General features: G+C 38.7%; 1 protein-coding gene across 1 annotated transcript; it reads left to right on the top strand.

Annotated features, from left to right (window-relative positions):
* Nucleotides 1-27,022, top strand: LOC124258805 (cubilin-like). Its single transcript, XM_046692894.1, has 21 exons — nucleotides 1-252; nucleotides 2,162-2,240; nucleotides 3,257-3,381; nucleotides 4,782-4,931; nucleotides 5,520-5,604; nucleotides 7,355-7,482; nucleotides 8,149-8,292; nucleotides 8,833-8,914; nucleotides 11,594-11,721; nucleotides 12,317-12,457; nucleotides 14,758-14,848; nucleotides 15,279-15,400; nucleotides 16,035-16,190; nucleotides 16,711-16,792; nucleotides 18,327-18,463; nucleotides 20,373-20,546; nucleotides 21,923-22,013; nucleotides 23,014-23,153; nucleotides 23,935-24,077; nucleotides 25,554-25,635; nucleotides 26,899-27,022. Exons 1-20 carry the CDS (start codon nucleotides 183-185, stop codon nucleotides 25,575-25,577), a joined length of 2,292 nt encoding a protein of 763 aa, XP_046548850.1. The 5' UTR covers nucleotides 1-182; the 3' UTR covers nucleotides 25,578-25,635; nucleotides 26,899-27,022.
* The last annotated feature ends 888 nt before the right edge of the window (nucleotides 27,023-27,910 follow it).

Below are 27,910 nucleotides of genomic sequence, written 5' to 3' on the forward strand. Positions count from 1 at the left end.
CATATTCCAACACGGGACTGGTGCACAGATACACGCTGAACACTGAAGTGTGTGAGGAAGGGCCCCTATCGGGCTTATAGTAACGAGACTATCACTGTTTACATAGTGGATTGCGTAAGAGTCTAAAAAGCACACTCATAGTCTACACAATACAGAATATAGCCGGACTCACACCTGTCAACATGGACCGAGTTTACTGGAGATTCGTATTCACCTGCGTATTGGCTTCTCTCAACCTTTCATTAACGTCAGGTGAGCTTATCTTTATGTTAGTTATCTCGACAACCTGGACAACTAGTTACCGGTATGCAATAGCCTCTTCCTTCGTTCAATACAGGGTTAATTGTAGTACTCCCTTCGACACACGAAAAGCGAGTCTCTGGGCCATGTAGGTCAGTTGGCGGAGGCGTGGGCGTGACCGTCTTTCAAAGATGTATCACGTACAGCTACGTCCATCCTACATCCTCAGCAGGATACCAAAAGCACTACACAAAGCGATGGATGCAGTATATCTTTCTTCTAATCAACATCTTAAAGAAAACACTGAAGTGCTATTTTGCATGTATCATGATTTCAAGCTATTGCCTTCAGAATATATGTTCATTCTTTAAAAACAAACAACAAACGAACAAATGGGCAGTCTATACCACGAATAAGCATTAAATTTAAAGCAGTGTCTCTCAGTATACATATTAGCGACGAGGACAGAGGTTAAGGATCAGAAATTATTTTTTAGAAGATGGTGTTTTAATTGCACCAGAACATGCAGTTGCTAGGATGCCAAACAAATTGTTTTAACAACACCTTTTTACAGAAAATCAAGTATGATAAGCGAACATTTGTGGATATTGTCTTAAAATAATTTATGAAATCTTTTAGCAGATATTTATTGATTATAGATGTGGGTATTCTTCGAATTTATTTGTTACAGAAATGGAAATTATTGTACATATGAGGTAATGCAGGTTTTGAGGTAACATGGAAGCATGTACGTGAAAAATTCATTTTTACTGTGCTTACCAATTTAAAACATTGATGCGTGCCCATACATTTTTGCCATAAAGGTGCCTGTTTATATCAAATAATTTAAAGCATTAATAAATATTATGCTAATATTATGTCTAAGTATTAAGAACGATTGGGGATAGTCTTACAAAAGGATATACACTGGGTATACAGTGGATCAGAAAACGTCTGTTTTATTTATCAGAATCAAGTTTGGGTCATTTGTAGTTAATAGTTGTAAAATGAACGTGTTAAGGACATGATTTGTTTTCGGTCTGTACTTCAAAACTTAGTTTTCTTTCCCAAAAGGTAGAAAACAATTTTCATTTCTTCCCGATACACTTGTCCCCAGGACACCAAACATGCCAATAGAATATATTTGGTGTTGTGTAACCTTAGCCAAAATATCATTTGCCTCCTGTTTAACTGAAAAGAATGTATCATACATTCCAAACATTCCTCCAGTCCCATTCAAAGAACCAAGTGCCCGGGTTCGTAATTAATGGAGAACTAGTGAATACTAAAATAAATGCTTTTTGTACTTCCGCAGAATCACCACTATAAATATCTTAACGCTCAGGAAATATGTAAAGTAACCGAACATAACATTTTTTCCTGGGTTTTCTGAAACAATTATTTTAGAAATATATAGTATTACAGAACCTTAAACTTGTTCTTGAGCTCTGATTATGTTTCGTTATATTGACACAAATAATGAAAAAAGGTAACAATAATATTTTTCGCAGAATGTGCTTACATGATTTATTTGTGAAATGGCTTCTGGTGGCAAATCAATTATGCAAACCAAACTGATTTGTGCCAAGAGGTGCACAACTAAAACTGCCGCATTTCAAATGATCAACTTTGCGCGGACCCTCACTATGTAAATGAATGTGTTATGTTCACATTTATGTTAGTATTTTCATCTTAATCTCATTGAATGTCATTTTGAATTAATCCACATAAATGGGGAGATTTCATGGATGTCAACGTCTGTATATTCCTACTCGTTCATCAACTGATATTTTGTGGACAATATGAAGAACACAACGTTTCAAAGTATATTCCTACCACTTCATCAGCTGAAATTTTACAGATGTCGACATCCATCAAATTTCATACTATAATTTCATCATATTTTGTATTTACATAACAGCGACACCGTGTGGGACGCTAAGTGCTACGCCTGAAAAGAAGCTTCTTACCTCGGAAGGGTATCCTATCAAATATGAACCGTGAGTATTTTTGTGACTAACTATGGAATCCGTTCAGGGACATGTCGCATTGACGCGTTGTCGCCTTTACAAAACTGAGCAAACACTGACCGACTTACCTGTAGTTATAATAAGACAATTTTGAGCAGCTGCATAAACTGAGGAAATAACGGATAAGAATTTTTTTGCGTGGACATTGAGATTTTTCGAGTAAGAGTACGCGGTGCCAACAAAAGAAAACGTTATCGTAAATTCACAAACTACAATGGTCTCAACAAAGAACAACGTTAACTTCTTCGAAACACAACAACGGTTAATAGCAGTGTTTCTCAAACTGGGTCTAACATGATTATACGCTGTAAGTGTTCAACCAGAAAAAAGAAGTAACTTCTTTGAGAGGCATTTGCTTCCTTCACAATGGCGTTAAAACCTACACTGAAACGTCGCTCTCACTGCCATAAAGAAGTTGTTCATCCATAAATTGTGATCTATCCTCAGAGAAGTCAGGTCACAAGCATTGTATGGCCGACATAAAATATGGACATTTCGTATTTCCAAATTCGTATACTAGTAAACGACAAAATTATGTTTGATACAATTCCCTATTTTGACTTTTACACATTATATATGAGTTGAAAAATGACATACATTACATGCACTTTCATTATGTGTGTTATCACAGCTCGCCTGTAGTTGACGTAAATATATGTAAAGAACTCCCCAAACTGGAGATCCATAGATTTACTTAGAAGTATGTGTAAATCATTTCCTGCAAATTATGCAAACTTTACCTTAAGCGTAATTAAAATATGTTGCACCATTGTGTAACAACTATACATGAAGAACGTACAAAGCACATTAAACTTATGACTGTCCAAGTTGAATGCATTTAGAATAACTTCAGTCACTCTGTCCTTCAGCAACTTAATAAGTATAAACGATTTATATTTGCGTGTGGTAACTGAAAAGGACAATATACTACAGACGCAAAAACATATAAATCCATTCCACTTGTGAACACTAACAAATGGTTTCAGTTCACAATCATGTTCGTGGACTATTCAAGCATCGGATCCTTCCAAGAATGTACTTCTAGAGATAGTGGACATGATGGTTCAACCCTCAACTAATTGTGTGGATGATTCAGTCAGCATATATGACGGTAAGATCTGCATGGGACCCCGAGTTTGAACCTAGTAAGAGGTGACCGAATGGTGTCGGGCTCGGTGACGTGGACGATAGCGGTCCACACAGCGGGTCCACACAGGCGGTGTGGACCACAATATCGACACTGCATTGTCTGATCCAGACTTGACTATTCACAAACCGTATAAAGCTGTCGATTGATTCACACATACATATCAATATTAGATGTCTATTCTGTATTAGATCAACAGTGTTAATGACACATGTACAATGCGTATGTCCAAAAAAATAACGCCCTGTTATGTTCTCTCAATTGACAAACTGACAAACGAAATTGAACACATAAATCAACTATTTCTTAGCATTCCTCAAATACCGTTGAATACCTTCATTTGATTTCGAAATGTAAATAATGACGTTTCATTATTCTATGTGGTGGGTACATAAAACACAATTATTGGGAAAATGGTTATGTACAGTAAGGTTGATAAATAGACATGTTATATTTATATGACATAAAACCTGCAGCACTTTAACCTCTGTACAAATGTATACATGTATTTAGGCTACAAGCACAACTTCGGCACATGTACAATGTTTGCTTGGCTAATATCTTCTGTAATAGAGAAATCATGAGTCATAATTGTATCCGGATATTTAAATCCTTAACACATATTGTCTTTCATGATGTCCCCTGCACAATCAACGAACCCCGAAAATTACACATTCTTGTGATTTGTCCGACTTAATGATGAAGATTTACAGTAACGTGCACAAATGCCAGTGAAATCAAATGCAAGCACAAATTATACATCAGGATAATGGTTTATTTGACGGATTTCACTTTGTTAAAATATTGTATGGAACGGGTTTTTAAAAAAAAGAAGTTAAAATACTACTAGTTTCGAATTTTCAAAAGACGACAAACAACATAAAATTAAAACGCTCATAATGTTTTACTTCAATATTTGAATATTGTTACTGACTAATTATTTACTTATTTCATAATTTTCATGGTATAAAATATACTGGACAAACATAGTTAGGGATATATGTAAATTTTGAAATTATGAATAATGATCTATTTATTCATTGACACACTGATAAAATATCAATCATAAAAATACCAATATCCCTAACTTATTTTGTCCAGTATAGTTGTATGGTAATTATAGCAATTGGTGTATGTTTTGATTTAATTCCTTCTATGATTTCATGTTTCCGCTTTGAGTGGCATTTCAGAAGTTGGAAAGTACAATATAGAAAAAAACATTATTGATCACAACTTCTTTATTTCGCACTCACGGATTAAAGAAAGTGTGATCTATAAAGTTGTCTATATTATGCTTCCATGTAGTGTGTTTCGAAAGAAATATCATTCATAATTGCATATTTACCACATAATTTGTACTGCAGGTAACTCGAACACTGCTTCTAAGCTTGACACGTTATGCGGAGACAGCCGAGTGTTCTTAGCGTCAACTGGACAGAACCTATTCATTGAATTTCGGTCCAACGATAATCTGGAGACAAGAGGCTTCCAGTTCCGATACTACGAGGGAAGCCGTATGTATCACTGACGTATGCTTAGGGTCAACCCTTGACGAATATTGTGAAGAATCGACTTTTACGATCTTCATTTTAATCCTTGAACCATATACGTTATTGTTGTGGCTTGTTGTCTACACAGTTGATAAAATACATCAAATTTAAGTATTCAAGTATTACAGTCATATTATGAACAAATTGTTATTGTCACAGTAACTGTAACACTAGTTGTTAAATATATTTATATACCTTAGACACTGCTGCATATATAATAAACCATAATTTTCATTCGAGGTTACACTTTCTAAGTAAAGTACATATTTTTGTACTTTCTTGTGTCTTGAGTCCCATCCGAGATTCGAACTTACACACTCACACTTAAGCCACCTACTGGCCATCACACAAGGTCAGTCATCTAACACACTCAGCCGTCGCTGCTTCCAGAAAAATGGAAGTGTGACAACTGGTAGTGTGTACTACGTAGTTAGTGTACCTCTGTGAGAATGAAACTGGCAATAGCCGAAGCCATGAATACATAAAGTGTATTCATCGGTAGAGTTAATATAATTAGACATATCCTTAAAGTTGAATTCTTTTTTTCCTTAGGAGCAACGCCCTGCTCCTTCACATTAACGGCAACACGGGACGTGAAGACCTTCTACTCACCTGGCTTCCCCATCGAATATTTCAAGTAGGTGGTACTAAATGCTTCATATTACTTGTATTGCTATTCTAGTTGCATTTATTCATTCATTATGTTTGTTTGTTTGTTGTTGTTTAATGCCGCACTCAGCAACATTCCTGCTGTAAATAATCGAACTTGGACCTGAAAATCCAGTGATCAACATCTAGTCGTCGGTTATGACAAGCGTGGGTTGCTGAAGAGCAATTCGTACCCGGATCTTCACGAGTGAATTCATTCATTAACTTTGTACCGTCAATGATCTACTTGTAAATGTGATGTAACGTAAAACAGACAGTGTTAACAATGTCATTGTTTTATCATTTGATGATTCAATCTCCAATCAATTCCCAGCTTTGATCAATTTACTTAAGGTTGTATGACAAGTTTAGCGCCACAACGAAATTGCTAGGCAACAGCAAAACAGTAAGCTACGTCAAACACTCAATTTTGTACAAAATATTTGCACGTGGCCAGTAAATCAATTAATCAATGGCGTAAGACGTCCGACGCTGTGAACAAACACCAAAGATGGATAATGTGATATCATTTGATATACACTCGTCAGAAGAAAATGTGTAATACATTAACACAATTGTACAGTTATACGTATGTTGAATGATTGATTTAATGTAGTGTACAGCCGCTCCCAGCAACACACAGTTACTAGTATATAACGTCGGTCTTTGAAAAGACTAGGTTTGGTAAATCAGTCAAAATGTTTGGCAGCGTGACGAACGACGCATGCCATCTGGCACCATGTTCAGTAACCAACACGTGACTCCGAGTCAGAATTAGTCACAAGCAACCTATGTTGGCCGTGAGAGACGAGGCCCGAGAAAATCTCGGTTAGAATTATTCTTCAACAACCCATTTGCGTCGCTAGAGGCGACTAACGGGATCGGGTGGTCAGACTCGCTGACTTGGTTGACACATGTCATCGTATCCCAATTGCGTAGATCGATGCTCATGATGCTGATCACTGGGTTGTCTGGACCAGACTCGATTATTTACAGACCACCACCATTTTGCTGGAATATTGCTGAGTGCGGTGTTAAACAACACACCAACCAACCAACCAACTAACCAACCAACCAACGTTAGAGGCAAGTATCGGGAGATCAGGCTTGGCTCATGCATGTCATCGTCTCCCGTGTTGTTTAGACCAGTGGTGATGACCGCTGGAATACTGCTGAAAAACAAACATGCAAACAAATAAACAAAGATGAGAGGCGAACAAATAGATCGGGTGGTTAGGCTCGATGATTTGTTTGAAAGCGTGTGTTCGTATCCTGACAGGATGGACTGTTGCTCACACTATCGACCACTGGGTTGTAAGGTCCAGACACACAGATTTACAGACCTTCGCCATGTAACAGGACTGTTAAATGTTATACGAAAATAAAATAAATGACACACATGCTGACTCAGAATGAAAACAGCTGAATGCCTATTCTTATAATTAGCATGTATACTGAACATTAAAAGTTCGGTATCATGAATGCTTTTGTGATATATTGATCAATTGTGTGCACGGTCTTCACTACAAAATAAAATCGTTAGACACATTCATGCTCCCTGATATTTTCTGTTTACTATATATACATTGGTGTGGCAATGAATTGCGCAAGTTGTTAAGAACGCTCAAGTCAATTTAACGATTAGCTTATTTCTTATCCGTGCGTTTAGAATCGGGATTTGTCGTGGTTTTGAGGTTAGATATATTAGTGTTATAATATGTCATATGATTGTTTTCCAGCAATTTAACCTGTCAGTATTCAATTCAAGTGGCAGATGCATCAGACAGCGTGCGGTTGGAGTTTACAGACGTTGACGTTCAATCAGCTGAATCTTGTCGTTATGACAGCATCGGCGTGACAAATACAAGTAATGCAATAAACTATTTCTGAATCTAAACATTCAATGGTACCGAGAACAAGTATGCAGCGGTACAGCGGTTTGACGCACTGCAATTCGGTGTGGGTCTGATTCTATCAGGATGTACTGATGGTGGTTTCGAATCCAAGGTTCGCTCTGATTAGGATCCCTGGTTTGGTCAGCAACATACCCGTGCGTCTGGTCTTTACTTGCCGTTGCGTGTGTTTGTGACAAGAAGACCATTTGTCATAGACCTGCTTATGATACCTTCGGAGTCGTTCTGGGGCGGTGGGGTAGCCTAATGGTTAAAGCGTTGGCTCGTCACGCCGAAGACCCGGGTTCGAATCCCCACATGGGTACAATGTGTTACGCCCATTTCTGGTGTCCCCCGCCGTGATGTTGCTGGAATATTGCTAAAAGCGGCGTAAAACCAAACTCAGTCAGTCAGTCAGTCGGAGTCGTTCTGCAGTAAAATGGGCGTTAGATCATGTGTACAACGACCATCACGACACCGCTATAGTGATATGAGATTGATGTAATCAGGAACACGTATATAGTATACAATAAAACCAAACTCTGTGCCTACATTATACTGACCATTGTGGTTATGCACATATTGGCTGAGTCACAGCTGAGTGGATAACACGATTCGTGCATAAATCAATATTGTCATAGTTTCAGGTGGCGATGACCCAGTTGCCACTATCTGCGGCACGGCGACCTCGCGTTATCAAGGAGGAAATAACATGAAGGTCACATTCATAACGGATGGGTCAAAGGTCAATAAAGGATTTTCGGCTGGATATCGGAGTGTGCCGAGTGAGATTATTTATCTATTTTCATGTCATTAAAGTAAATTGTAGTAATACCACATAATAAAATAATAGTTATAATAAACCGATATTAATGATGAGGATTATTTAGGTCTTCGTTGTTATAACGTGAAAGCATTCATTCTTCCAAAACATTCGGTTTAAACACTTACTCATTTTATTCTTTATACTTTTCTGGTTTACCGCCTTTGTTATTTTTACTGTGTTCTTGTATTGTCAGTTTGCACAAGTGAGTACATACATGTTCGATCACTGTATGGTCTTTCAGATAATGCACTAAAAACAAGACCCATTTTCAAGTTGTAAATTTGTGGAAAATGTATTTCCAAAATCGCAATTTTCAAAAGTAATTTATTAAATATCTATCATCAGTCCTAACTTTTGAATCAGCTATATTTTTTAGATTTCACCTATTTCGAAATGTGGAAATGGTGCGCAACAGAATTATTTATTCCACTGATGTTAATGAAGATGTTTTTTAGTGATACAAATTAGCGAGACAAATTTTGTGTTTCGTATCTTTCAGAGGAAGACTGTTCCATGCAAGTGGAAGCAACAGATACGGACTCTTTCATCCTGTCGCCAGGGTACCCGACTCAGTACTTTAGGTAATACTATACAGTATTTACTCTGGTCATTTGTTCTTGAAAAACTATGTCATTGTAACCTTAGACTTATTTGAAGTCGTCGTGAATAATAGATACGTTTACATTTTTGTGGTTCAGCTTAGAAGTGAATGTGTATTGTTTGACGCCGTAGTCACATATCGCGTCAGCGTGTACGAAATCGAGGATGAACCAATCGAAACAGTGCTAGATTTGTCCAATCTCCTTGAACCAATTCTCAGTAGATTATGATGCCGAAAATGCTCGTGGTAGATAGATGATAGATAAGTAGAAGAGTTTCTTGCAAAGATAGCGAAGTATTCCAAGCAAAGATAGCGACATGTTTACTCTGTGAAAAAAACCGTGAAATCACTAACTCTATATCTCTGTTACGGAATAGTTATTGTTGCCAGTGGTTACGGCTGAGTAACAATATTTATGAAGGTGAAATATAGTGGACGTCAACTTGATATATGATATGAGAAACACCACGTTTAACTTGATGAAGGAGTAAGAATATACAGTACAACCAGAAATTATTGAGAATTTAAGATTGTAATTTTTTATATTTTTTTCACTCATTACTCACGTATTAAATGTGAATATTAGCAGAACATAACTCCAGATTCAAAGACAAGTGAACAGTTAGTATTTTGTCAAGTCACCATGGGCAGCAATGCAGGCTTCAATGCGGCGGGGCATACTACTGATCAAAGAAGTTAGAAAGTCGTGGTCCATGCTGTCCCAATATCAGACCATCTCTTCTTTCATTTCAGCAATATTTGTCATATCTTTCCTTCATAAGTCCCCAAACATTTTCTATTGGATTTAGGGCAGGGCTATAGCTTGGCCAATCTAATAATATCATATTTTGGGTCCGAAACCAGGCCTGTGAATGCTTTGAACGATGTTTCGGGTCGTTGTCCTGCTGGAAAATCCAAAACTTTCCATAGAACACGTAAGCAGATGTAAATGTCCCTCGAGAATATCTGTGTACCGCTCACTGTTCATATTCCCTTCAAATACACAGAGGGGCATTGCCCCAAACACAGATATGCCACCCCACACGTTAAATTTCGGACTGTACTTTGGGCGCTGATACAAAGGTTTTTCAGTTTGTTTGGTCCAGAATTTCAGTGTATTAGGAAACAGCCACACAGAACTTTCATCTGAGAAAATCTCATTGTCCCAGTTAAGATTTCTATGCTGTAAGCACCAGTTCAACCTTCGCTCCTTTTGTTCAGGTTTCATGATCGGTGATGGAATTCCTCGACTTTTCTGCCAACCCATTGCATGCAGCTCAGTTCTAATTGTCTCCTTACAGACAGCTACAGTTCCTCTATCAATCGTATCCAGCCTTAAGTTTTCTAAACTTCTTAGTTTGTTTTTAGAAACAAGAATACCATGCCGCCTCCTGTCACCGACAGTCAATTTTGTGGGCCTACCTGCGCCTCCCTGGTGCTCAATGCCATATCCATTTGCAATGTTTTTCAAAACACGATAAACAGTGGACAAAGGGATGTCTGTTCTATTTGAAATCACTTTAGCTGATCTGATGTCCTTGTTGTAATACTCTAAAATCAACTTCCTCTTCTCTAAATCATCCATACGGAGGATCACTGAAAATGTCGTCTGCTAGCAAGTAAACAAAGGGGGATAACTCTTCACAAACTAATGAAAAAGGATTAACGGAGTTGTCTCTCTTGAATGAAACCAAGCACTTGATAGCTGGTCAAGGTTGTTTATACTAGAAATCCAATGAAACATATTCCTAAAATTCTCAATAATTTCTGGTCATACTATACAGATTGCTGAAGTTAACACTACAAGATTTTCACCCTTTATGTGTCACACTTCCAAATGCGATTCAAAGACCCTAATTGATTTGTACCTGATAGTTTTTATGGGTATGGATGCTATGGTCTAGGGGAGCTAACTCCAGGCGTGTCAAGATATAAATAGTCCTTGGGGAACAAATGGAAAGAGATCAAATGTGGTGTTGCAGACTTTTGACAAATTGCTGCTTATAGGCTGACATTTACTTTGAGCAACTTGCTTAATACATATTTTACGGTAATTGATTCCACTGATACAGACGATATGTGAAGACTCATTTAACATCACAATTGTCACAAATTATACTGTTACAGCTGTCATGCACTTGGTGATATATATATATATATCTATATATATCGGGTGCAACCTGACGAGAACAATTACATATGTACCTGCACTAGCAATATAACATCGATAGTGGTGCATCCTGAATATAGCAAAAATCGATCCCAGTTTAATGAACATGCAAACTTCCAGTACAGAGCGACATAATGTATCGACCCTGCGATGTCCAAGAGGATATCATGTAGAAATATATAGGGCAGATAAATATACAGATCAAACTTCTTAATGAGACATCCGCAAGTATAACTAACAGTTCTTCTGGAAGGATTATTTCCCGATAGATACATGAAGCATTCATACTATGAATGAAGGATGACACAGGATAGGTGGTGATGCACCTTACAAAGTCAGTGGATGATTCGTTATGTGGCACTCAAAGTGTTCTGTTCATTACATAAAAGAGGTCTTTCGCTAGATAGATTAAGGTTTGTCATATCATGTGCCTCTGCCCTGGTTGGTAACTGCATCTTCCCTTGTGTAATTGAAGCCTTGTTCCTCCAGTAACCTGAACTGCCGCTGGACAATCGTTGCTATGGACAACAATGCTGTGGTGGAACTGGTTGCTGCCACCTCCAACATCGCAGACACCTCCACATCTTGCAGCAGCGACAGAGTGACAGTGATGAACTGTAAGTTTCTGTATACAATTTCTGTATACAATCTTTTTTTTATAAATACAAAGTGTTGACTAAATTCAAGATTATGTTACTTAGTTCAGCAGTTGTAAGTCTTAGAGTGCTTGCTGTAAAATATACATACCTAAAGTGATATCAAATTGTTATACACCATGAATACAAACGCAGGGTTAATCAGTATTGTGGGCGGAGGTGATGTAAACATAACAATATCGTCGTACAATGTTGGCTTGTAATTGTGAAACTTCCTGGATTTCGTAATGATTTATCTCAAGCTACAAGCTTGATTTAACGTGACAGAAGCTTTGTCAAACTATCTGATTTTGCAATTTCATTTTAAACACATTTATGTAACACACATATATAGTATAGGACTTTAAGGATAAATAAAAACTTTCAGATGAGTTTGAAAGTCTGAAACATTCAGATGTTCAGCCGATATGACATTTTGGTAATGTCAATAACTGTAACACATATTCATGTGAATGAAAAAAAGTTTCATGAATGAAAACAAAGTACATCTGTCATATGTATGAAGTGTGTTACCAGGTTCGTAAATTTATATGCTCACCTTCTATTACCACCTCAGCTAACACAGCAGAACTGGGGACATTCTGTGGAACAAACACACCTACATATGAGAGTACCGGACCAAACATGACTGTGATCTTCACTACTGACGCAACAAACCAAGCAACAGGGTTTCGTCTGAAATACAAACAGAAACAAGGTAGGTCACGTTTCAAGAGATTCATACCAGTATAACTCATGCCTATGAACTTTTGAGTTTATAAGTTTAATAGCGTTTCGTTCTAAATACAAACAGAAACATCGATCACGTTTCCAGAGATGCATAACAGTATTTATTACCTACGAGGGCGAAACAATCGGGGCTAATATTTTTCATGCAAAAAAAATATCACTTTGTCATGGTGACGTGACAATGCCATGACATCATGAACAATGCTATGACGTCACGTTTCTTCGATAACTGCGTTCTACATGCGTCGACCGCGGGTAGCCAGCCTATGTTTGAAAGTAGATTTTGGTTTATTTTCATCAATTTGACGACTTCGGTAATACATAGAGCATTATATTCGTGCCCACATCATACTAAAGTATGCTCTGGCCAACATTTAGACACACTTGTCGTAAACATGACATGGGCACTCTGAAATATCCTCTGTAACTCATTTAATATTAGTTACACGGTGTTTTGAAAGGGTGTAGGGAACTGTAAGAACCTTGTACATTCCGTATTTCCTGAGGCGCGGAATTTACAAGGGTCTTACAGTCCCGTACACACCCTCAGGAAATACGGAATTTACAAGGGTCTTACAGTCCCGTACACATCCTCAGGAAATACTGAATTTACAAGGGCCTTACAGTCCCGTACACACCCTCAGGAAATACTGAATTTACAAGGGTCTTAAACAGTCCCGTACACACTCTCAGGAAATACGGAATTTACAAGGGTCTTACAGTCCCGTACACCCTTGCCAAACACCGTGTGACAAATTTATTACCCTTAAGATCTTCTTATTTAGCTTATATCTTTAAACAACAACATTCAATCATCGGCAGAATGAGACGCATTTAACATTTAGGCATGAATTTTCCTGAACGGTCATAAAGGGAGATAACCCGGGATGGCTTTGATTATGATAAAAATTATCGAATTTGAGGTCTTGCTAAACCACAAGTGAAATACAGAAACATTATATTTTTGGATATATTCATTGACAAATAAATAAGAAATTATGACAACTATTTTATTACTCTGTTTATACTCATAATTGTATACGCCAACATATTTCGAAGCGATCAGCCGTTTGGCAGCCACATTCTATCTAAGGTCAAGGTCATCCGTACAACCCGTGAAGTGTGTCACATGAGAGATTTGACGGGGTGTACGGTTCGTACACCCTGGCAATTCCACCTATAGCGGTGGGGTAGCCTAGTGGTTAAAGCGTTCGCTCGTCACGCCGAAGACCCGGGTTCGAATCCTCACATGGGCACAATGTGTGAAGCCGATTTCTGGTGTCCCCCGCCGTGATATTGCTGGAATATTGCTAAAAGCCGCGTAAAACCATACTCAGTCACTCACTCACTCACTCACCTACAAGGTTTGGTATGCTTTGGCTATCGACCAGTCAGAATTCGAAACGTTTATCTTGACGCCATAAAGGAATTTATACGGGAAATAAGAAAAGAAGCAATGACGCCATCACAGACGGCATATTATCACTGTCTGTTATCTGTTGCGTGATTTCATGATTTCATGAGTCACAGTTGTAGAATCAGATTTCATATGGATGTGGAAAGGGTTTTGTTGCTTGCTGTTTAATATTCAGTGCGGATTCTGTCAGATACACGTGTAGAATGCCTATAAGATCCAGGTGTATTTAAAGGAAACAGTTGTTAATAAATTTAAATACAATTAAACGTTGCATGTATCTTTGGGCAATATACCTTTGGGGTAAAAGAAACGCGAGAGTACCAATATATCATTTGCATTGCTGCTTTCGGGTTACTATATTCGTATAGTAAGCGATTTAGTAAAGATCTTGGCATAGATCAGAGCATGTGTGGAGCGAGTGCAGCAAACAAATGCAGTAGTTCAGTGAAGTGCATTACAGCTATATAGATACGCAATAAATACACATACAATTGTAATATTATCTGAACTAAATCGTTGAAGCAATGAGTGATGAAATGACATGTAGTATTTTCGTATAGGTGGAATTCATGTAATATTTTTACTTTAAAAAAAAAGAAGAAAAATGTAAACCGTCACATGTCGCCACTACGGAACGGACATCAGATGGAACCAACTTTGGACAAACTGTTTTATTTGTTGGGTGTTTAATGCAATGGCATCAGGTGTATTCGCTGATGACATGTCTCAAGCCATTTGTTTTTTTGTCATTTACTTCAATAATATGAAGTAAGTTAAATCTCAATGACGTTTGACTCTGAGATATGTTTTATAGTTTCCCACGAGTAATACCGTGCCATAATGCTTTACAGTCACACCTCCACCTTCATCGTGTGGAGGGACATTGACAGCTTCTGTTCGCGAACAACTACTTTCTCCAGGTTATCCAAGAGCATATCTGAGGTAAATTTAAACATCCTCGTGTTCAACTGATTACCAAGTGCTTATATGTAAACCTTTAAAGAGATGAGGTAATTTAAACAAATATTGCTAGGCTTTTTGTTTGTGTTGGTAAGCTTCATTTGTCTTACCACAGGCATTTCCGGTATTTCGCATCATCTTGTGTTGGAGGAAATCTCAAAAGTTGATACTTACCAATATGAAGGCACCGATTAGCATGGGTTAGGATCAGTGCTGGCAGGCTGAATCTTGGGGTGAAACCTCCGATCAACCTACGCTATCAAGTGACTCACAACTCACAAAGAATTGCTATGGTCTGTTTGTCCACTTGCGTGTTTTTTGTCCAGATATATTCATCTGATTAGTTTTACCGAGCAACTGTGTACACAATTATTACTCACAGCAACGAATTAATATGTACTTCGTTTTACAGATCCCAACCATGCACTTGGACAATTACAGCCCTGAATGAAAGCCTCGTCAATCTGTATGTCGACGACATTGATGTAGAAGCTGGTGATCAGTGTCTGTTTGATAGCCTCAAGATATACGACGGTATGCAATTGTATGACTCAATTATGTAATTTATCCAGGGCGAGATTTTTAACGCTCTCAATTAGTCGAATTAAGTCAAAATGAATTACAATTTGTTTCATGACACTTATAAGCATTCTTCCATTCATTTACATCCTCCAAAACATGAAAAAAGCATGTATTTGAGCAAAAACAAACATTCCGGCCCATGGGCGAGGTATTTTAAATTTTGAGTTTTCGAACAAATACAGCAAAATGTTTTCATCTTTAGCATATATTCATGATCACTGCATGTTGAATTTTGTCAAATACTTTGTCAGAAACTGGCGACAGTGCGGAAAGTATCTTAAGTTTTTGGTTTCCAGAATTAATTTGTGACATGTTTCCACAAAACCGCTGTAATTATGACCATATAATTACAACCACAGAACATGACTATATATATCATCAGTAGTCTTAACATACGGCCAAACGTTTAAAACAAAGCCAAGTTTTAACCTTTTCCCCCATAAACCTATGTGGATCAGTGGAATGAATACCTCAGCCACTTCAAGATATCTCGTGTACGAAACACGAAAAACGTATGGAATAAGACATTTATTTGGATGTATTCGTATGTGTTAGTGTAAATTTGGTACACCTTAATTGTTCACAGGGGGTAGTTCTTCGAGTCCCCACCTGAAAACTTTGTGTGGACAAGTGAAAGGTTACAGGTTACAAAGTACAGGGAATGTGATGACCCTTGTCTTCACCACTGACGACTCCAATAACGGCAGAGGGTTCGACCTCTCTTATCAACAAACCTCAACTGGTTTGTATGTTTCAAATCAATCTGAGTACATCACGATACATATCGTTCCAACAGATCACCAAATGTAGACGTAGCTCTCCCGTGTTGGGCTTTGTTCATAAACTATAATTCGAATAATTAAAAAAGTTTTAATTTCTAGATACTGTATGAATAATGTGGATTAAGTTCTTCCTGTTTGTTTGGCGTAGAAACTCATAAAGAAGTTACGTCCTCTTCCTTTCAATGTCACACCCGTGAAGATCCGGGTTAGAACTGATCTTCAGTAACCCATGCTTTTTGTAGAGGCGGGTGGTCAGGCTCGCCGACTTGGTTGACACATGTCATTATATCCGAATTACGTAGATCGATGCTCATGATGTTGATCACTGGATTGTCTGACCCAGACTCGATTATTTACAGACTGCCGCCATATTGCTGGAATATTGCTGTGTGCGGCGTTACGCAACAAGCAAACAACAAACTTCTGTTTCAGGGTTATTGAAGTCCACAGTGTAACTGTATTTTGTTGTTTTCCATACAGAATTAAAGTGCTCCGGAACACTTAAAGCTGCAAACACATATTCCTACATCACCTCACCGCAGTACCCGAATCCCTTCCCAGGGTTTGTATTTATATTCTAGAATAAGGACGAAACAAAGGTGTCCTCGGAAAATTAAACCTCGTTAGTCGGGACTCCTTTCTTCCAGAAACTCCATTTTTCGGACATGCTGGGAATGTACTCGTTTTATAACGGTTGATAAAGTTTTGACAGTGTAGCGACAATGTTGGGCTTTCTTAAAATAGGGAGCTGATAAAAATATATCAGTCTGTATAGCATCGTTTTTTAATACTGAATTCTATATGAAGAAAAACCTTAGTCTCTGTTTCAAATACAATTCATAGTTATCCCATTCAGTGTATCTCATTTTATCGTGATAAATAACCCGACCAATTCTTTTGTGGTACCAAAGATAAACGTGATGTGTCACTGGATAAATCATATTTGTAAAATTCAGGAAACAATGACCATTGTAATATTATTAATCCGCGTATATTTCAAGAATACCCTTATCTCACACAAACCTTTCTGTAACACCATCCTAGAGAAATGTGATGCTTGTGTTTAAACGTTCAAAAAATCAAGTACACGTCCTAATGTACAGACATGACATCAAATATGAGACGCTGTACATGTGACATGACGTCACAATATGAATACGGACAAGCGATTCAGGATCCTTGGTCATCCTGCAGACTTCCAAATGAACAACCCGTGTTAGTAATTGATCTTCAGTAAGCCATGCTTGTCGTAAGGACGACTAACAGGATCGGGTGGTCAGGCTCGCTGACTTGTTTGACACATGTCATCATATCTCAATTGCATAGATCGATGTTCATGCTCTTGATCACTGGATTGCCTGGTCCAGTCTCGATTATTTACAGACCGCCGCCATATTGCTGGAATATTGCTGTGTGTGGCGTAAAACTAAACTCACTCACTCCAAATAAACACTACGTGTATGTGTTTTAGATATATCTAACGGTTGGTACCTATCAATATGAAGGTGAAACAATGAGAGCTGTCAGTATACTCCAACATTCAAGTGACTGGGACCATACAAGTCTATCAATACCTCCTGACGATTCACAGACTGAAATTTGTGAAATATCAACTCTTACGAAAGGCGATATTGAACACTTCACTTTGTAAAAGTGAATATTTGTGTTGTCTGTTTGAAATCAATTGTAACTACTTTTTGAGTGAGTATAGTATCTTGTTACCTTTTCTTATCATGGTATTTTCATCTGGAAACAACATACGAGTATTTCGAAGAGTTGGAAGTTTGAAAACGCTTAGCATGAGACAAGCATATTACACTTCAGGGTTAACACAAGAAACATTGCTCCTAATTATGAAACGATATAAATAACAGTAAACAACGTCCAAGTTTAAGTTTGCTCCACCATTGCTTTAAGGTCATAGAGTGAGTGAGTTTAGTGTTTAGCAACGAGCGAACGCTTTAACCACTAGGCTTCTCCGCCAACTCAAATGTAATGCAATACCGATCACTACATGATATAATGCTTATGAGTATACCTTTTTATGAATTGTACCATAAGGCTGAACTAATTATGTAAAACTTTTTAAATTTTAGTAATGCAAGCTGTACGTCGTACAAAATAGGTGGCGAATATGGCATTGACTACAGAATCAAGCTCGAAGTGCTGGAGTCAAATCTCCCTGAACCAGTAAATGGCGAGTGTACGAGCGACTACATAACGGTACATGATGGTGAGTGGATTGCCATTCTTTTAACCACTTTAAGTTGTGGCAGAGTCTTAGGTCTGTAAAATGATATGACGTATGACATATAGTCTCATGTATTATCTCCCCATTAGTTTATCTTTGTATATGTCATTTTGCCTAGTATGACATTGCTGTATTCCTTGGATTTGTTCTTTTTGTGTCGTGTGTCCTAAACTCGCTCTTTGACAGAAATGAGTACCATAAATTATTTATACATGTGGTGAATAAAGATATTACTTACGTATCTATCTCAGAGGTTCAGGACAGTTTGTCAAAATTGTCATTTGACGTTTACTGAGAAAACAATATGTAAAATGCTGGACATCCTGATGATAACATCTATGTAACATTTGGGGGTAAGACATGTAGACAGTAGTCACCCTAATGGGCACCAATAATGGCCCCCTCCTTGCGGATCCCTTTCTGTATGCACATGCACTTTCTGCACGGGTTGACGAAAATCCAAACTAGGTAGCCAAGAAGTTCATCTTTAACTCTAGGTGTATCAAAGGTCTGGTACCGTCCATTAACTTTTATAGCCAAATCCTTCTCATTAAAATTCCCTCCCACCTTCCCCGAAATAAAGGAGAGTTTGACGTTTGACCGACTGTTTCATATTTAGATCTATGCATAAAAATTCAGTGTGACATGCCTGTATGACAAAAGGAACGATTTCATTTATCTAATAGTCTACTTTTCGTTCATGTCGAGCAATATTCCAGCAATTCAAGCCTTTGGTGTTTACAGCTACAATCGGGCATGCACCTTTCACTGTGATATCAAAAAGTGTCATACGAGTCTCAGAAGTAGTTCGATGAAGGTTACAACATTCAAAGCTTCAGTAAAGCTTTCAAAATGTTGTATGGTAGATATGTAGAGGGCATTCCAAATTTGATGCATCTGTGACAAAAATGACGTCCGATGGACTTCCCTATTTTGACTTGTAACATATGTTCCCAAGTACCTTCAGGTGAGCAATGACTGGCCTTTGCCTTTGTTTATGGCGGGTGCCAGCGGTTTTGGAAACGATACACATGGTATCATTACTATTTGATACTAGGGCTGTGTATTGGCATATACATTGTATTGCAATATACTGCGATTCAGGTACCGGTATTGCGATATATTGGGAACTTAAGTGTTTGACAGAGAGTGACACTAATTGTGCATGTCAATCCTATTTTACACATTATAAGTCCCTAAACAAATATGTTATGGTTCTGATAACAGCAATCACAAAATTAGGTTGTATAGTCATGGATTCTATTTTCTTTTTTATACAATTTATAGTATATATGCCGTTTTTTCATTGAATGACGACGGAAAACATTTGTTGTGAATGTAAGTTTGTGTAGATTTTAATTTGACCTATAAAGATAATCACAAAAACCTCATATATGTTCTTTACCCAATAATGGGCACAATGTGTTAAGCCCATTTCTGGTGTCCCCCGCCGTGATATTGCTGGAATATTGCTAAAAGCGGCGTAAAACTAAACTCAGTCAGTCAGTCTTTACCCAATATACCGGTTTTCAGAAAAAATCCTATTTGATACTGATTATACAGTCGACCCTGCTTTTAGCTGGGATTTGTTATGGATGTGGAAGAGATATTTTTCCATTTATTTCAAATGACCACCTGTAGAGTGAATAGCCGTTGCCGGAGAGGGAAACTGTACGTTCCAGACAGTGACTGGTTTTACCATCACGTTTAAAGATTAGTATCAGATCTTGGTGTTTTATTCCTTGACATGGATCATGCTCACAAGCGTCTATTTGTCTGACACGATTCCTTACAAGTTGCATGCTACCCTTTGTAACATGAATATTACTGATAACACAATACATGACTCTGTCACCCTGAATACCTTGCCTGATTTCCTTGTGTTTCAAAGGCTGGCTGAGCGCTTCGATACCACTCAAGTCCATCAATACCCAGAAGTCCCGCTTCTGTGGTAAGGAGCTGCCGACATTTGTGAGCCCAGCCTTGTTGTTTGTCCAGTTCCACAGTACACAAGCAACAACAAGCAGCAACTTCCGGATGCGATATCAACAAGGAATATTTGCCGGTAATGTGAATCTTTCAGTGAACTGGGTATTTGACAAGGGAAACCAAGCTCTGTTTCACAAAGTTGTGGTACCGCTACTAGTGTCGTAAGTGTATGTTACAGTATAGGAGGTACATCATTCGTGAATTCATAGCTTTGTGAAACGGGGCCCAGATGTTTGGACGTTGATTACAATATGTCTTTTGCATTACAATAGTACGTTCTCCACACATTGTTTCAAAGGCAAGTATCACACATAACACTTCTCTTGTGTAATGGATGTATCCAGTGTAGTGTTTCAAAGCCCCCCGAAGTGTTCATGGAGAATACCGCACTTCCCAACTCTTGGCACTTCTCAAGAGATATGTAACTCATTTGGTGAATATTTCAGTAAACTAGCTAACCCTCTCAATCAGACGATTATGATCACGGCTTTGAAAAAGGTGTTTGTGAGGGAATTGCTTTTATTGTTCATGACATAAGATATTTGTCTAGAGATATTGGATATTGCATTTACCCAGGATAAGATCTGGCCCGATCTCCAGAAAGTGAGTGAGTGAGTGAGTGAGTGAGTATGGATTTACGACGCGTTTACCAGTATTCCAGCAATATCATGGCGGGGGACACCAGAAACGGGCTTCACTCATTGTAACCATGTGGGAAATCGAACCCAGGTCTTCAGCGTGACGAGCGTACGCTTTAACCATCAGCCTACCCCATCGCCCCTACAGATTAAGGTCCTTTCCAACACACAAGACTTTCCGTACAGAATTGCTCACCTTAAGTCTCTGTTTCTTATATGAAATCACAAATCATACACTAAAATTGATATCCACCTTACCTTAGGAGATTATACTATCGATTCCAATAGAGGACACCTCTCAGTTCTTTTATACTAATAAGTATTAATATTTTATGATGGCCGACCGCGGTCAACTCGCCACTGTGAAACGAACGGGACACACATGGCTCACATCGGACCCACAACGAGTGCGGCGTGTAGGAAAGAAACTCCTTGTCACTGGTTTATCAATATGTTTCAGTTTCCACTTTCATTATTGCATGTGCGTAAACTTTGATTTGTGGCAATTCAGTGTCATTTATAATCTTGGAACAGCGATGCAAGGCGAGCGATACTGTACGGAATATGTAAATATCGCAGAACTGTTATTCGTTTTTTAAATGAGTACTGATACATTTTGTATTTACGGAGACCAAAGAAGGCGTTTAAAGATTGTAACAGATAAGGCCATGATTGGTGCAATGACTCAAAGCTAGAATGATGTAGTTTATCGCATATCTGAAGATGATCAAGTCTTTATGTTATACAATGCTTTGATATACCAGCAGTTGGTGGTGTATATATATTATTATTAACTATGTATGTTGTAACTCAGATGAATTTGTGTCTCCCTGTGGCGGGACACTGACAGCAACGGATGATGTCCAGAACATAACATCACCGAATTATCCTGGCAATTATACAGGGTGAGATTCTTTCTTGTTGTATATTATATAGGAGCGTGAATTCATAACTTTAACGGCTTTCAACAAATCAGCTTACAGCCCAGTCATCCGTCGTCCGTTCTCAGAGTTTTCATCTATTTTACCACATATATTTAGCCATTGTTAAACAATTGTAATCACTTGTTTCCTTTTTGTGAGGTGGTCCTCAATATTTCTGAAGGAAACTTGAATAACTGTAGTCACAAGTCTAGGGGAGATAACTCATTTGCTTTAAATCTTTCCACGTGTACTGTTTTTTTTAATTGCATTGTAATTGTCAATTTGGGACCGGTCATAATTTATGGCTGGGTTGGGGGCGGTGTGTGTGTGTGTGTGTGTGTGTGTGTGTGATATGATGATGATGATTTTTTATGGAGAAGCATGTACAAAGTAAGTGACCCCCCTGCATGTCATGTGCAAAATCAATGCACCTCCCTTCCCATAATGTTTAAGCATAATTTTAAAATAGTTTCATGTACAAAACTGCTGACCCCCCTAGTACATGAGCACAAACTTGATGACCCCCCTGCCTCCCCAGAACAAAATGGTGACACCCCCCTTAAAATCATCACACACACAGAGAGAGAGAGAGAGAGAGAGAGAGAGAGAGAGAGAGAGAGAGAGACAGACAGACAGACACACAAACACACACACGCGCACGCGCGCGCACACACACACACACAGAGACAGACAGACAGACAGAGAGCCATAAATTATGAACGGCCCCTTACCATGCTCAACATGACTGATAAGATGCTGTGTATCCCTCACATGTTGTATTGATGAGTTGAGGGCCTCCTTGAAAGAAGGGCAGTTGTGTTAATAAATAATCATATAGCGAAGTGACGTAAGTTTTATGAAAAAGTAGTCTTCCGCCACCGATGAGCAACACGCACTGTGCGCTAGCGCACTTATCATGTTGTTACCGCATGCTACTCATTATAACGCTTGCTAATTAATTTCGAACAATCTTTTTCTTTAGGTTCTTAAACTGTACGTGGACCATTACATCAGCGGATAGCACCAAGATGGTACGGCTAACCTCAAGAAACTTCCAACTGCTTAGGAGGCCATATCCTTATGACTGTGACTCTGATATTACTTGGTTGAAGATATACGACGGTAAGACTAATGGCGGGATAATGGATAAATACTAGCATGACACATCGGGCGAGTGAGTAGTGCATTACACTGTTTTCAAAAACAACATTCAAGCTATAAGACAAAATATGATGGATGTCAGCCTCTTTTTTATTGTATGCACAACGTTTCAGGGCTTTTCCTTGCCCCTTCGTTAGGTAAATGATTCACAATGATCCTTACTTGAATACCAACTTCGATATGCCTCTCAAGAACCTAAACATTCAAGCTATATCATGATGGGGAAATTTTTTTAAACACTTGAAGATAGGGGTTAGGATTGGTCTTGATCAGCCCCTGCTTGTCGTAAGAGGGGACTGGTGGGATCGGGTGGTCAGGCTCGGCTTGGTTTACACGTCATCGTTTCCGAGTTGCTCAGACGGATGTTCATGCTGTTGATCGCTACACCATTGCTTACAAACAACCCATGCCAGCCCCAGAACACCAGACGCTTGCAGTGTGCGAAATAGCCACTGGTCCGCTAGCCCGTGGTTAGTAAAACTCCAATCGGGCCAGTAAATCTCCACAGCCACTGGCCCGACTGGATAGGGAATTTTCATGGGGTCATTTATTTTTTATGGCATTTTACCTTTTTTGTAATCTTTTGGTTAGTTTCAACATTCAAATTTCCTGCCAGCGAATTATTTTGTGGGCTAGTAACTTTCAGGCATTGCAACATTTGGAAACTATTTCGCACACTGGATGCTATTACCTATTTTAGTGTTTTTATCCACATGTGCTGATAGTATAGTCGCTGTTTCAGGTAACGTCAACAGCACTGACTACGCCTATGAATGTAGCAGCCAGGCTCTGATGCAGCGTCAGAGCAGTCAAAACATAATGGCAGTGGCATTTCGAGCATTTGTTTTTCCCGAGCCTTCAATCTTCAGTACATTCAAACAGCAGGTAACTATGTAAATAAGATATTGAATATATATTAAAGATAATCATTCTGTGTTTGAATTAACGTGTACCTGTGGCACATACTGGTCGTGCAATACGATGTAACTGTTACCAGACGCAGGGGCAGCACGTGACTTACCCAGATCCGGTGGACCACGTGTCACAGCTGCAGCGCAAGACAGGTTCATAAAGTTTCGTCACCTACGCGATAGGCTCATCAGCTACGATTGCGTAGGATTTCAGCCCAGACATTAAGGAACTGTTATTCGCCCAAGACGACCTGTTTGAGACGTCAGTTTGACTGATCAGCACCGTCGGCTGCGACTTCAATGTATGACCATAACAGCGAGACGTGTTTGATTTAGTGACGTTGTTTGCTTCTCCGTACAGACGAGGTCGTGGTGTTTACATGCTCGAAACTGCTTGCAGTAGACAGGTTTTGTGGCGTCGGGGTAATGATGTGGGCTTCCATCTCACATACCGGTAGGACAGACTTGGTACACGTCCAGGATAATTTAGCGGCACAGCGTTACGCACACGACATCCCTCGGTCACACGTCCTTCTCATTATGCAAGAAGCAAAACTAAATTTTTCAATACGACAAATCCCAACCTGTCTGACAACGGTCTTCTTGAGGACCCGCAACATCCAATTACTGCCTTGAACCTCAAGGTCTCTATATCTGAACCCCCATGGGGTGCTCTTGAGCAACAGCTGCAGAACTTCTAACATTAGGTTCAGGTACTGCGGGAAGAGTGGTCGAGCATACCCCAGGCCACAATTCATAATCGGATTCGTTCCATTGGGGAACGATCGCAGGCAGTTCTAGATGCTCATGGGGGCACATAAGATATTGCGGGAGATGAATTACACCTTGGCATTCAATTGTTCATGTGTGCCACGATGAATCTCGGTCAATGAAATGACGTGTGCCAAATTTGAACAATTTACTGCGATATGTTGATGCATTTTCTGTTTTACAGAGTATATATTGAGAAACCTGATTAGTTGTATAATACATGAAGTATACATCTGAAAACCGCTTTGGGATTTCTTGTTTTACAGAGTACATATTCCGAAACCTGTTTAGTTGTATAACACATAAAGTATACATCTGAAAACCAGTTTTGGACTTCTTTTTTTACAGAGTATATATTGAGAAACCTATTTAGTTGTATAATACATGAAGTATTCATCTGAAAACCGCTTTTACAGAATACATATTCCGAAACCTGTTTAGTTGTATAACACATAAAGTATACATCTGAAAACCAGTTTTGGACTTCTTTTTTTACAGAGTATATATTGAGAAACCTATTTAGTTGTATAATACATAAAGTATGCATCTGAAAACCACTTTTGCGTTTCTTGTTTTACAGAGTACATATTATTAAACCTGAAGTTATTTGAAAGAGCATATATGAGTTAATATTTTATAACAACGACAATCAATACTAACGATACATATATTTTTTCAGAAATGGTGCCGTGTGATTATGTAAAAGATATCGGCAAGTACGGTATGCTAAAACTTCCTGGAAACGTACAAGGTCCAGTGAGGTAAGTAGATTATCGAAAAACATAATCAAATCTGGTAGTATGTGGATAGACATAACTCAGCTATGAAATAATTACTTCATCATTGTAATTCCTGCAATCTGATTGCTTGAATCTTTCGAACAAAAGGCTGCACCAACAGAGACTGTGTTCACCACAGTAGGCTAAAGGGGTAATCACCATGCAAGTTGGGGAAATACCTGACTACTGTATCCTCAAGAACTATTACCGTTGTTTCCTCAATCCCTGGTATACTATAAATTCAGTCCTAAATTATCAGTACACTCTCTGTGTGTTCGATATTTGTCGCTTTTTTAGAATTAAGATAAGGGACCATTCATAATTTTTGGCTTGGGGTGGGTGTGTGTGTTGTTGTGATGATGATTTTTATGGAGAAGCATGTACAATGTGAATGCCCCCTAAAATTTATATACAAAATAAGTGACCGCCCTGCATGTCATGTACAAAATCAATGACCCACCCCCATATAACGTCTTCGCCAGAGAATAATCAATCTCCGGTACCTGCTGAAGCAAAGTCCGTGGGACGTAAAAGGCCAAACAGTGATGAAACTATCTTGCTACATAATGAGATGTGTTAGAGCGGATCTTCCTTCTTTAATGGACCCGTGAAGATCCGGGTTAGAATTGATCTTCAGTAACCCATGCTTGTCGTAAAAGGCGACTAACGGGATCGGCTGGTCAGACTCGCTTACTTGGTTGACACGTATCATCGTATCCCAATTGCGTAGATCGATGCTCATGCTGTTGATCACTGGATTGTCTGGTCCAGACTCGATTATTTACAGACTGTTTATAGACCATATAGCTGTTTTATTGCTGGGTGCGGTGTAAATCTCACTCGTTTAATGGGGGTAAACTCTGCGAGGAAATATATACAAGAGAGAGTTAAATGTAAGACCAAGGAGGTGGAGGTACCAACCATGCATGGCCATGGTGAGCTGCAGAACGTAAGCTCAAACACGCCATAGAATTAGATCGATTTATTAATCTTTATGAAATTTTGTCAAAAATACAGACTACCAACGATAAGGCGTTGATTTTCTTTTCAAATCTGATAATTCAGTCTAGTGGAAAAGTTGGTGCAAGTTGATAAATGTAGTAGCAAATATGTTTTATCCAGATGGTTTTTATAGTGTATAGCAGGTATTGGAAGCATATGTATGTATAGTCTGTTTGGGGGAAAATATTCGTTTTACAGGAATTATGCAATACAGTGTTTCTTTCATTTTCAATAAATTTCCAGAGGCGGTACCTGCTCATGGTTGGTACGGAGCACATCAATGGAGAAAGGCAGGCACATGAAACTGACGTTCAACTCGACTGCGTTAATTAAAAGTCCTAATTGCACGGAGGATTTCATAAGGGTACATGATGGTACGTTTTTCTACAATCCTATATTAAACAACCCAACATGCCGTGATGTTGTACCGTGTTAATTTCCAAGTTGAAACTAAAAGAAATACCGGGAATCATTCAGAATATGCAGAATTGTGCTGTAATCAAACAAGTGTAATTCTGAAATTGACTTAGTTCACAATTCAATACAAAGGTATCACTAAGGCAGTACGAAATAGAGTGGCAGTAGACATGCGAAGGTAATAATACAAGAGTAGTGATTATAGTTATAAAGACAGTGATGGTAATAATCACCTCTGAGCAACAGTAATTAACTTGGAACAGTATCCAGGGCATAATGATCATCACAAGCAATGCTGGAATTGTGGCTGGGGGGCGGTTGGTAGCCTCGTGCTTAAAGCGTTAGCTCGTCACGCCGAAGACCCGGGTTCGATTCCCCACATGGGTACGATGTGTGAAGCCCATTTCTGGTGTTCCCCGCCGTGATATTGATGGAATATTGCTAAAAGCGGCGTAAAACTAAGCTCACTCACTCTTCCGATGTAATGTGAGAGGAGAGATTACAACTAGCTCCGATTGTATACACAAGAAACTGAAACTTCTACAATAGTCTCCGAGGCAAACCAGTCCGGAATCAGCACCTTGTACATAGAGGACATTCTACATCTCTCTGTAATATTCTGTGGGTCAGAATATGTCTAGAATTGTGTCTAAATATGACACGAGTCTGAATGTTAACAGGTACACAGTATCACACATCGAACATAAACAATGAATAACATTGTCAGAAAGGAGTTCAGTAATGAATGTCGAAATCACGCTTCAGTTAACAACTGGGAAGGTGAGAATGAAATCTGAATGCGAGGCGCATTGGTTACTGGGAACGTCAGCAGCAACAG

Source organism: Haliotis rubra, unplaced genomic scaffold, assembly GCF_003918875.1.
Source record: "Haliotis rubra isolate DU_JTF1 unplaced genomic scaffold, ASM391887v1 Scf70, whole genome shotgun sequence".
In the NCBI taxonomy this organism is placed as follows: Eukaryota; Metazoa; Mollusca; class Gastropoda; order Lepetellida; family Haliotidae; genus Haliotis; species Haliotis rubra.